The following is an 11,975-nucleotide window of genomic DNA, read 5'->3' on the forward strand; positions in this document are numbered from 1 at the left end:
TACGATTGACGTTTGAGGGGACAAGACAAGCAAGCAGCCCCAGTCTCTGTGCCTCTGTGCGAGCAGTGCCATGGGCAGATGAGGCTGAGCAACAGCTTTCCAGGCTAGCTCTTTCTGCCTGCCAGCTATCTGCAGACGTTCACATTTTCGGAGCAGCGCTGCCGGAGGCGCCCGGCACAGACCACCTAAGCTACGTTTGAAGTTTCAGGGGACAAGACAAGCAAGCAGCCCCAGTCTCTGTGCCTCTGTGCGAGCAGTGCCATGGGCAGATGAGGCTGAGCAACAGCTTTCCAGGCTAGCTCTTTCTGCCTGCCAGCTATCTGCAGACGTTCGCATTTTCAGAGCAGCACTGCCGGAGGCGCCCGGCACGGACCACCTAAGCTACGTTTGAAGTTTGAGGGGACAAGACAAGCAAGCAGCCCCAGTCTCTGTGCCTCTGTGCGACCAGCGCCATGGGCAGATGAGGCTGAGCAACAGCTTTCCAGGCTAGCTCTTTCTGCCTGCCAGCTATCTGCAGACGTTCGCATTTTCGGAGCAGCGCTGCCGGAGGTGCCCGGCACAGACCACCTAAGCTACGTTTGAAGTTTGAGGGGGCAAGACAAGCAAGCAGCCCCAGTCTCTGTGCCTCTGTGCGAGCGGTGCCATGGGCAGATGAGGCTGAGCAACAGCTTTCCAGGCTAGCTCTTTCTGCCTGCCAGCTATCTGCAGACGTTCGCATTTTCGGAGCAGCGCTGCCGGAGGCGCACGGCACAGACCACCTAAGCTACGTTTGAAGTTTGAGGGGGCAAGACAAGCAAGCAGCCCCAGTCTCTGTGCCTCTGTGCGAGCAGTGCCATGGGCAGATGAGGCTGAGCAACAGCTTTCCAGGCCAGCTCTTTCTGGCTAGCCTCCACTGACCCCGTCCCATTGATTGTGTCTTTGTCCCCGTTTACCATGTCCCCATTGATGGTGTCCCTGTCCCCATTCACCACGTCCCTGTCCCTATCCCTGTCCCCATTCACCACATCCCCACTGACCCTGTCCCATTGATGGTGTCCCTGTCCCATTGACCTTGTCCCGTCCTTGTTCCCATTGACCGTGTCCCTGTCCCCATCCCTGTCCCCTTTGATCCTGTCCCTGTCCCCACTGACCCTGTCCCTGTCCCCACTCACCCTGTCCCTGTCCCCATCCCACTGACCCTGTCCCATTGATGGTGTCCCTGTCCCCATTGACCGCGTCCCTGTTCCCATCCCCATCCCATTGACCGTGTCCCCAACCCTGTCCCTGTCCCCATTCACCACGTCCCCGTCCCCATTGACCCTGTCCCATTGACGGTGTCCCTGTCCCCATTGACTGTGTCCCTGTCCCTGTCCCTGTCCCCACCCCACTGACCGTGTCCCCATTGATCCTGTCCCCATCCCCGTCCCCACTGACCCCGTCCCATTGATGGTGTCCCTGTCCCCCTTGACCACGTCCCCATTGACCCTGTCCCTGTCCCTGTCCCTGTCCCAGTCCCATTGACCATGTCCCCATTGACCGTGTCCCTGTCCCCATTGACCGTGTCCCCATCCCCATCCCATTGATGGTGTCCCCAACCCCGTCCCTGTCCCCATTCACCACGTCCTCGTCGCCATTGACCCTGTCCCATTGATGGTGTTTTTGTCCCTGTCCCCGTCCCCATCCCATTGATGGTGTCCTTGTTCCCATTGACTGTGTCCTGTCCCCATCTCTGTCCCCATCCCTGTCCCCATTGACCCTGTCCTCATCCCCATTGACCTTGTCCCTGTCCCTGTCCTTGTCCCAGTCCCATTGACCATGTCCCCATCACCATCCCATTGATGGTGTCCCTGTCCCCATCCCTGTCCCCATTCACCACGTCCCTGTCCCCATTGACCCTGTCCCCGTCCCATTGACCATGTCCCCATCACCATGCCATTGATGGTGTCCCTGTCCCCATCCCTGTCCCCATTGACCCTGTCCCTGTCCCCATTGACCCTGTCCCTGTCCCTACCCCTGTCCCCAACCCCGTCCCCAGTCACCGCGTCCCCGTGTCCCCCTGACGCCGTCCCCGTCCGCAGGCGGAGGCCTCGCTCCTGTCCCCCTTCGTGTCCCCGCTGGCCACGCCCTTCCGCCACGTGCTGCTGGGCCGGGGGGGCCACACGCTGCCGGCGCTGGCGGGGGGGGGACGGGGACAGGGACGGGGAGGGGACAGCGGCCGCCTGCGCCTGGCCCTGCTGAGCTGGACCCTGCAGGGCACGGCCGGGGCGCTGGCCGGGGCCACCTGGGACCGCGGTGGCCTTGGGGACAGCGGGGACAATGGGGACAGCTGGGACAGCGGGGACCACGGGGGGCTTGGGGACAACGGGGACCACGGGGACACCTGGGACCACGGTGGCCTTGGGGACATCTGGGACTACGGGGACAACAAGGACAGCTGGGACCGTGGGGACAAGGACCGTGATGGCCTTGGGGACACCTGGGACCATGGTGGCCCATGGTGACACCCAGGGCTGTGGTGGCCTTGGGGACAACTGGGATTGCGGTGGCCTCGGGGACCCAGGGGACATCGGGGACCCAGGCGTCTGGGTGGCCTGGCCCCGCCCCCTCATTTGCATGCCGTGGGGAGGAGCTGCCATCGCCGCCTTTTATTGGCTCCGGCTTTGGGCCAGAAACCACCGGGATTGGTCGAAGGAAGAGTAATAAAGGCACTGGAAGGGCCCCGCCCACACGGACCCCGCCCACACGGCTCCGCCCACCCAGGCCACACCCACACAGCCCCGCCCAGTGCGACTGCGCCCACGCAGGCTCTGCCTCAAGCCCCGCCCCTGGGCGTGGCCCGCCTGCCCCCACCCTCTTGGGTCCAACAGGAGGGGCGGGGCCAAACAGCTGTGACATCATCAGGGCCTCATGACATCACCGGGGGGGCCATCTTGGTGTCACGGCGGCCATCGTGGCGTCACGGCAGCCACCTTGGCGTCACGGCGGCCATCTTGGCGTCACGGCGGCCATCTTGGCGTCGCGGCGGCCATCTTGGTGTCACGGCGGCCACACCTCAGCGTCGCGGCGGCCATCTTGGCGGGGGCTCAGGGGCCGGGGTCCCCCCCGGGGGGGCTCCGCAGGCTCTGGGCGCCATCGAGGATCCGCTGCCGGTGCTCGGGCAGCGCCACCCCCATGCGCAGCAGGTCCCTGAGGGGGAGGGGCGGTCACGGCGCGTCCCCGTGCCCCTCCCCCCCCACCGTGTCCCCCCCTGGTGTCCCCCGAGGTCCCCAAACCCCCCCAGGACCCCCTCACGTCCCTCCAGGACCCCCCACGTCCCCCAGTGTCCCCCCACATCCCCCAATAGCCCCTCCACGTGTCCCCCCAAATCCCCCCTGACCCCCACGTCCCCCCGTGTCCCTCCTGTCCCCCCCATGTCCCCCCCCGTGTCCCTCCTGTCCCCCCACATCTCTGTGTCCCCAGGAGTCCCACAGCCCCCCCATGTCCCCCCCATTCCACCCTGTCCCCATGTCCCCCGTGTCCCCCCCCTTGTCCCCTGTGTCTCCCCCATCCCCTCCATCTCCACCCCCATCCCCGTGTCCCCCCCAGCCCCCCATATCCCCCTGTCCCCATCCCCTCCATGTCCCCAATGTCACCCCTGTCCCCCCGTGTTCCCCCCATCTCCTTGCCCCCTGTGTCCCCCCCATTGTCCCCATGCCCCCTATCCCCCCCATGTCCCCCAGGTCCCCCATGCCCCCTGTGTCCCCATGTCCCCCCCCACAACCCCCACGCCCCCCATGCCCCCCATCCCCATGCCCCCCCATCCCCATGTCCCTGTCCCATCCCCCATCTCCCTGTCCCCCCCATGCCCCCCCCCCGTCTCCCTGCCCCCCATGTCCCCGTGCCCCCCAGGCCCCACACACCCCCCAAGTCCCCCCACACCCCCCCGCCCCCCCTGCCCCCCGTACTGGCTGCGCAGCCCCGGCAGCAGCTCCAGGCCGGTGACGCCGGCGCGGCCGAAGGCGTCCTCGTAGCGGCCCAGGCTCAGGGTGCGCAGCCACTCGCCCACCGGGGTGGCGGGGGGCCCAGGGGGGCCGGGGGGGCTGGAGGGGCTGGGGGGGGCGGGCCTGCGGGCACCCACGGGGGGGTCAGCCCCACTGCACCCCGAAACCCCCACCCTGAGGGGACCCAGGCATCCGGGATCCCAACCCAAGGACCCAGGCATCCAGATTGGCCCCACAGCAGCCAATAACCCCCATCCCAAGGGCACCCAGGTGTCCGGGACCCCCACCCATGGACCTACGTGTCCAGGAGACCCCCAACCCTGGACCCAGGACCCCCACCCATGGACCTATGTGTCCAGCAGACCCCCAACCACGGACCCAGGCACCCAGGTTGGCCCCATAGCACCCGATAACCCCCATCCTGAGGGGACCCAGGCGTCTGGGACCCCCAACCATGGACCTAGGTGTCCAGGAGACCCCCACCCATGGACCCAGGCACCCAGGTTGGCCCCATAGCACCCGATAACCCCCATCCTGAGGGGACCCAGGCGTCTGGGACCCCCAACCATGGACCTAGGTGTCCAGCAGACCCCCACCCATGGACCCTGACATCCAAGACCCCCTCCCACCCATGGACCCAGGCATCTGGGGCCCCCACCCAAGGCCCCAGGCATCCGTGTCAGCCCCACAGCACCCGGTAACCCCCATCCTGAGGGGACCCAGGCATCCGGGACCCCCACCCATGGACCCAGGTGTCCAGGAGACGCCCAACCCTGGACCCAAGACCCCCCACTCATGGACCCAGGCGTCCAGCACCCCCACCCAAGACCCCAGGCATCCAGATCGGCCCCACAGCACCCAGTAACCCCCATCCCAAGGGCACTCAGGCATCCGGGATCCCAACCCAAGGACCCAGGTGTCCAGGAGACCCCCAACCCTGGACCCAGGCGTCCAGGGCCCCCACCCAAGACCCCAGGCATCCAGATCGGCCCCACAGCACCCAGTAACCCCGCCCCCCGAGGGGCCCCAGGCGCCCGGGCCCCCCAGCCGCGGCGGCGGGCGCACCGGGGGGCGTCGGGCGCGGTCAGGCGGAGGGTGGCCGGGTGCCGGATGAGGCGGTCGAGGGCTCTGACGATGTCGGGGAAGCGGGGCCGCGCGTGGCGGTCGCGCCGCCAGCACTCCAGCATCAGGCGGTGCAGCGCCGTGGGGCAGCGCGGCGGCGGCGGCAGCCGGTAATCCTGCTCGATGGCGTCGATCACCTGCGGGGCCCGCGAGGTGCTCAGCGCGCGCCGGGGACCCCCGCCCCACGGCGGGGACGGGCGTCGGGGGACCCGGCCCCATGGGGGACCCAGGCGTCCGGGCCCCCCGGACCCAATCCCAAGGACCCAGGAGTCTGGGGGACCCCTGCCCCACGGCGGGGATGGGCGTCGGGGGACCCCCGCCCCACGGTGGGGATGGGCCTCGGGGGACCCCTGCCCCATGGGGGACCCAGGCATCCGGGCCCCCCAGACCCAATCCCAAGGACCCAGGAGTCTGGGGGACCCCTGCCCCATGGCGGCAGCTGGCCTCGGGGGACCCTGCCCTACGGTGGGGATGGGCGTTGGGGGACCCTGCCCCATAGCGGACCCAGGCATCCGGACCCCCCGGACCCACTCCCAAGGACCCAGGAGTCTGGGGGACCCCTGCCCCACGGCGGGGATGGGCGTCGGGGGACCCCTGCCCCACAGCAGCGATGGGCCTTGGGGGACCCTGCCCCATGGGGGACCCAGGGAAGGCCCTGCCCCATGGGGGGTCTGGGCATCTGGGGGGACCCCTGCCCCATAGATGACCCCGACATCTGGGGTCCCCCTGCCCCATGGAGGTCCCAGGGAGGGCCCTGCCCCACGGGGGACCCAGGCGTTTGGGCCCCCCAGGGGTTTCGAGGGGGTCCCAGGGGTCTGGGGGGGGTCCCGTGGTTTTGGAGGGGTCCCAGGGTTTGGGGGTTCCCCCAGGGTCTTGGAGGGTGATCCCATGGTTTTCGGGGGGGGGGATCACAGGGGTCTGGGGGGGTTCCCCCATGGTTTTGGGGGGTCTCAGGGTCTGGGGTCCCCCCGGTTTGGGGGTCTCAGGGGGCTGGGGTCCCCCCGGTTTGGGGTTCTCCCATGGTTTGGGGTTGATCCCATGGTTTTGGGGGGGGTCCCAGGGTCTGGGGGGTTGATCCCATGGTTTGGGGTCCCCCCGGTTTGGGAGTCTCAGGGGCTGGTGTCCCCCCGGTTTGGGGCAGCCCCCCCATGGTTTTAGGGGTTTATCCCAGGGTTTGAGGTTTCCCCATGGTTTTGGGGGGTGATCGCATGGTTTGGGGTCCCCCCGGTTTGGGGGTCTCAGGGGCTGGTGTCCCCCTGGCTTTGGGGGGGTCCCCCATGGTTTTGGGGGGGTCCCGGGGCGAGCGTCCCCCAGTCGGCGGTCCCGGGGGCAGAGGTCCCCCGGTTGGCGGGTCTCAGGGGTCTGGGGGGTGATCCCACAGTTTTGAGGGGTCTCAGGGTCTGGGATCCCCCCGGTTTGGGGTCCCGGGGCGGGGGTCCCCCGGTTTTGGGGTCCGGGCCCCTCACCTCCTGGTTGCCCATGTCCCAGTAGGGCGCTGCCCGAAGGACGTCACCTCCCAGGCCACGATGCCGAAGCTCCAGGCGTCGCTGGCCGAGGAGAACTGGCGGCGGGCGATGGCCTCGGGCGCCGTCCACCGGATCGGGATCTTCACCCCCTGCGGCGGGGGTCAGGGGGGGCGGGGGGCACCCCGGGGGGGCCACCCCGGGGAGCCCACCCTGAGGGACCCCACCCCAGGAGAACCCACCCAGGGACACCACCCTGAGGGACCCCACCCCAGAGGAACCCACCTGGGGACCCCACCCTGAGGGACCCCACCCCAGGAGAACCCATCCCGGGGAGCCCACCTAAGGGACCCACCCTGGGAACCCACCTGGGGACCCCACCCTGAGGGACTCCACCCCAGGAGAACCCACCCTGAGGGACCCACCTGGGGAACCCACCCCAGGGGAGCCCACCTGGGGACCCACCCTGAGGGACCCCACCCCAGGAGAACCCACCTGAGGAACCCACCCCAGGAGAACCCACCCTGAGGGACCCACCCTGGGAACCCACCCCAGGGGAACCCACATGGGGACCCACCCTGAGGGACCCCACCCCAGGAGAACCCACCTGAGGAACCCACCCCAGGAGAACCCACCCGGGGAACCCACCCTGGGAACCCACCTGGGAACCCACCTGGGGACCCACCCTGAGGGACCCCACCCCAGGAGAACCCACCCTGGGGAACCCACCAGAGACCCCATCTCTGGTGGAACCCCAACCCTAATGGGACCCCAATGCTGGTGGAACCCCAACCCATGAGAGATCCCATCTCCGGTGGAACCCCGGCCCTGGTGGGACCCCAACCCATGAGAGATCCCATCTCTGGTGGAACCCCAGCCCTGGTGGAACCCCAACCCTGATGGAACCGCAGCCCCGGGGGAACCCCAACCCTGATGGACCCCCAGCCCTGGTGGACCCCCAGCCCTGGTGGAACCCCAAACCTGGTGGAACCCCAGCCCCGGGGGAACCCCAACCTTGATGGAACCCCAGTTCTGGTGGACCCCCAGCCCTGGTGGGACCCCATCTCTGGTGGAACCCCAACCCTGGTGGACCCCAGCCCTGGTGGAACCCCATCTCTGGTGGAACCCCAGCCCTGGTGGAACCACAACCCATGAGCGATCCCATCTCTGGTGGAACCCCAACCCTGGTGGACTCCAGCCCTGGTGGAACCCCATCTCTGGTGGAACCCCAGCCCTGGTGGAACCCCAACCTTGATGGAACCCCAGCTCTGGTGGACCCCCAGCCCTGGTGGGACCCCATCTCTGGTGGAACCCCAACCCTGGTGGACCCCAGCCCTGGTGGAACCCCATCTCTGGTGGAACCCCAACCCTGGTGGACCCCCAGCCCTGGTGGAACCCCAACCCTGGTGGACCCCAGCCCTGGTGGAACCCCATCTCTGGTGGAACTCCAACCCTGGTGGACCCCAACCCTGATGGAACCCCATCTCTGGTGGAACCCCAACCCTGGTGGACTCCAGCCCTGGTGGAACCCCATCTCTGGTGGAACCCCAGCCCTGGTGGAACCCCCAACGCCGGTGGAACCCCAACACTGTGCACCCCCAGCCCCGGGGAACCCACCAGGGAGCTGGTGTAGGTGGGGTCGGCCGAGCCGTCGCCCTGCAGGGCGCGGGACAGCCCGAAGTCGGAGACCTTGCAGACCAGCTGGGCGTCCACCAGGACGTTGCGGGCGGCCAGGTCGCGGTGCACGAAGCCGGCGGCGGCCAGGTAGCTCATGCCGGCGGCGACGCCGCGCAGCATGGCCACCAGCTGCAGCGGGGCCAGCGTCCCCTCCCGGCCCTGGGACACCGGGGGGGGGACAGCGCGGGGACAACGGTGGGACAGGGGGGCTGGCGTCGTCCCCCGCGTCCCCGCGTGTCCCCCGGGTTCTCATCCCCGCGTCTCCATGTCCCCCCGATGTCCCCATGTCCCCCCCATGTCCTCCCAATGTCCCCATGTCCCCCATGATGTCCCCATGTCCCCGTGTCCCCGTGTCCCCTCGTCCCCCAATGTCCCCATGTCCCCCCACGTCCCCCCGATGTCCCTATGTCCCCCCCAATGTCCCCACATCCCCCCAATGTCCTCCTACATCTCCACGTCCCCCCGTGTCCTCATGTCCTCCAGTGTCCCCCCATGTCCCCTCCACATCCCCCCATGTCCCCCTGTGTCCCCCTCCTCCTGTCCCAAGTGTCCGTGTCCCACGCCCCCCCGTGTCCCCCCACGTCCCCCCATGTCCCCCTCCCCGTGTCCCCCCCAATGTCCCCATCCCCACATCCCCCGTCCCCACATCCCCCTTGTCCCCATGTCCCCGTGTGTCCCCCCTGTGTCACCTCACATCCTCCCCATGTCCCCCCATCCCCCTCCTGTCCCCACGTCATCCCCATGTCCCCCCACGTCCCCCCATGTCCCCTCATGTCCCCACATCCCCCCCCAATGTCCCTGTGTCCCCCCAAAGTCCCCCGTCCCCCCATAGTCCCTGCGGCCCCCCCGTGTCCCCCTGATGTCCCCCTGTCCCCCCTTGTCCCCCCATCCTCCCCATGTCCCCACATCCCCCCATGTCCCCCCCATCCCCCCGTGTCCCCCCTGATGTCCCCATGTCTCCGTGTCCCCCCATGTCCCCCCGATGTCCCCGTCCCCGTACCCGCAGGAAGGCGTCGAGCGCGCCGTTCTCCATGAACTTGGTGAGGACCATGGTGTCCCCGTGTCCCCCTGATGTCCCCACTTCCCCCCCATCCCCATGACCCTGTGTCCCCCCTGATGTCCCCACGTCCCCCTGTGTCTCCCCATGTCCCTGTGTCCCCCCATGATGTCCCTGTGTCCCCCTGTCCCCATGTCCCCCATCCCCCTGTTTCCCCCTGATGTCCCCACGTCCCCCGTGTCCCCACATCCCCTGATGTCCCCATGTCCCCGTGTCCCCCCATGTCCCCCCGATGTCCCCGTCCCCGTACCCACAGGAAGGCGTCGAGCGCGCTGTTCTCCATGAACTCGGTGAAGACCATGGTGTCCCCATGTCCCCCTGATGTCCCCACTTCCCCCCCATCCCCATGACCCTGTGTCCCCCCTGATGTCCCCACGTCCCCCTGTGTCTCCCCATGTCCCTGTGTCCCCCCATGATGTCCCTGTGTCCCCCTGTCCCCATGTCCCCCCATCCCCGTTTCCCCCTGATGTCCCCACGTCCCCCCGTGTCCCCACATCCCCTGATGTCCCCATGTCCCCGTGTCCCCCTGATGTCCCCACTTCCCCCCCATCCCCATGACCCCGTGTCCCCCATCCCCCCATGTCCCCCCCATCCCCCCATGTCCCCCCCATGTCCCCGTGTCCCCCCATGACCCCACATCCCCCATGTCCCCGTGTCCCCCTGATGTCCCCACGTCCCCCCCATCCCCATGACCCCGTGTCCCCCCATGTCACTGTGTCCCCCCAATGTCCCCATCCCCCCGTGTCCCCCCTATCCCCATGTCCCCGTGTCCCCCGATGTCCCCATGTCCCCCCATCCCCCTGTGTCCCCCTGATGTCCCCACGTCCCCCCGTGTCCCCACATCCCCTGATGTCCCCCGATGTCCCCTGTCCCCCCGTACCCGCAGGAAGGCGTCGAGCGCGCCGTTCTCCATGAACTCGGTGAGGACCACGGCGTCCCCATGTCCCCGCGTCCCCCCGTGTCCCCACATCCCCTGATGTCCCCATCCCCCCGTGTCCCCCCATGTCCCCATGTCCCCCCTGATGTCCCCACGTCCCCCCGTGTCCCCACATCCCCTGATGTCCCCGTGTCCCCTGTCCCCCCGTACCCGCAGGAAGGCGTCGAGCGCGCCGTTCTCCATGAACTCGGTGAGGACCACGGCGTCCCCATGTCCCCGCGTCCCCCCGTGTCCCCACATCCCCCCGTGTCCCCCCATGTCCCCATGTCCCCCCATCCCCCCATGTCCCCATGTCCCCCGATGTCCCCTGTCCCCGTACCCGCAGGAAGGCGTCGAGCGCGCCGTTCTCCATGAACTCGGTGACGATCATGGCGGGCGCGCTGGCGGTCACCACGCCGCGCAGCCGCACCACGTTGGGGTGCGCGAACTGGCCCATGCGCGCGGCCTCGCCCAGGAAGTCGCGGCGCTGCCCCTCCCCCGCGCCCCCCTTCAGCGTCTTCACCGCCACCGGCGACTCGGGGCGCCCCGGCAGCGCCAGCCGGCCCCGGCACACCTCCCCGAACTCCCCTGGGGACATCATTGGGGTCATTGGGGACACTGGGGACATCCACGTGGCACCCCAGGGCCCCCCACACCTCCCCGAACTCCCCTGGGGACAGCGGGGGGACATTGGGGACACTGGGACATCCACGTGGCACCCTAGGGCCCCACACACCTCCCTGAACTCCCCTGGGGACGTCAGAGGGGTCATTGGGGACATTGGGGACAGGGATGTGGCACCCCAGAGCCCCCCACACCTCCCCGAACTCCCCTGGGGACAGCGGGGGGACATTGGGGACACTGGGGACATCCACGTGGCACCCCAGGGCCCCCCACACCTCCCGAACTCCCCTGGGGACAGCGGGGGGACATTGGGGACACTGGGGACATCCACGTGGCACCCCAGGGCCCCCCACACCTCCCTGAACTCCCCTGGGGACATCATTGGGGTCATTGGGGACATTGGGGACAGGGATGTGGCACCCCAGGGCCCCCCACACCTCCCCGAACTCCCCTGGGGACAGCGGGGGGACATTGGGGACATTGGGGACAGGGATGTGGCACCCCAGGGCCCCCCACACCTCCCCGAACTCCCCTGGGGACATCATTGGGGTCATTGGGGACACTGGGGACATCCACGTGGCACCCCAGGGCCCCCCACACCTCCCTGAACTCCCCTGGGGACATCATTGGGGTCATTGGGGACATTGGGGACAGGGATGTGGCACCCCAGAGCCCCCCACACCTCCCCGAACTCCCCTGGGGACATCATTGGGGTCATTGGGGACACTGGGGACATCCACGTGGCACCCCAGGGCCCCCCACACCTCCCCGAACTCCCCTGGGGACAGCGGGGGGACACTGGGGACACTGGGGACATCCACGTGGCACCCCAGGGCCCCCCACACCTCCCTGAACTCCCCTGGGGACATCATTGGGGTCATTGGGGACATTGGGGACAGGGATGTGGCACCCCAGAGCCCCCCATGCCTCCCCAAACTCCCCTGGGGACAGCGGGGGGACAGTGGGGACGTTGGGGACAAGGATGTGGCACCTCAGAGCCCCCCACACCTCCCCGAACTCCCCTGGGGACAGCGGGGGGACATTGGGGACACTGGGGACATCCACGTGGCACCCTAGGGCCCCACACACCTCCCTGAACTCCCTGGGGACGTCAGAGGGGTCATTGGGGACATTGGGGACAGGGATGTGGCACCCCA

The 11,975-nt window shown here is 68.6% G+C and overlaps 1 protein-coding gene across 1 annotated transcript; it reads right to left on the reverse strand.

Annotated features, from left to right (window-relative positions):
- Window positions 1–2,570: 2,570 nt before the first annotated feature.
- LOC142360425 (ephrin type-A receptor 8-like) lies at window positions 2,571–11,920 on the reverse strand (the record flags this gene model as incomplete). The annotated part of the gene is given in 11 exon segments (XM_075412615.1): window positions 2,571–3,165; window positions 3,924–4,082; window positions 5,025–5,218; window positions 6,548–6,576; window positions 6,579–6,696; window positions 8,162–8,380; window positions 10,535–10,782; window positions 10,931–10,944; window positions 11,094–11,187; window positions 11,337–11,432; window positions 11,664–11,920. Coding segments are annotated over 11 exon segments (1,531 nt in total), but the record flags the coding sequence as incomplete, so codon positions are not given.
- Between the last annotated feature and the right edge of the window lie 55 nt (window positions 11,921–11,975).

This window comes from Opisthocomus hoazin, unplaced genomic scaffold (genome assembly GCF_030867145.1).
Source record: "Opisthocomus hoazin isolate bOpiHoa1 unplaced genomic scaffold, bOpiHoa1.hap1 HAP1_SCAFFOLD_111, whole genome shotgun sequence".
NCBI lineage: Eukaryota > Metazoa > Chordata > Aves > Opisthocomiformes > Opisthocomidae > Opisthocomus > Opisthocomus hoazin.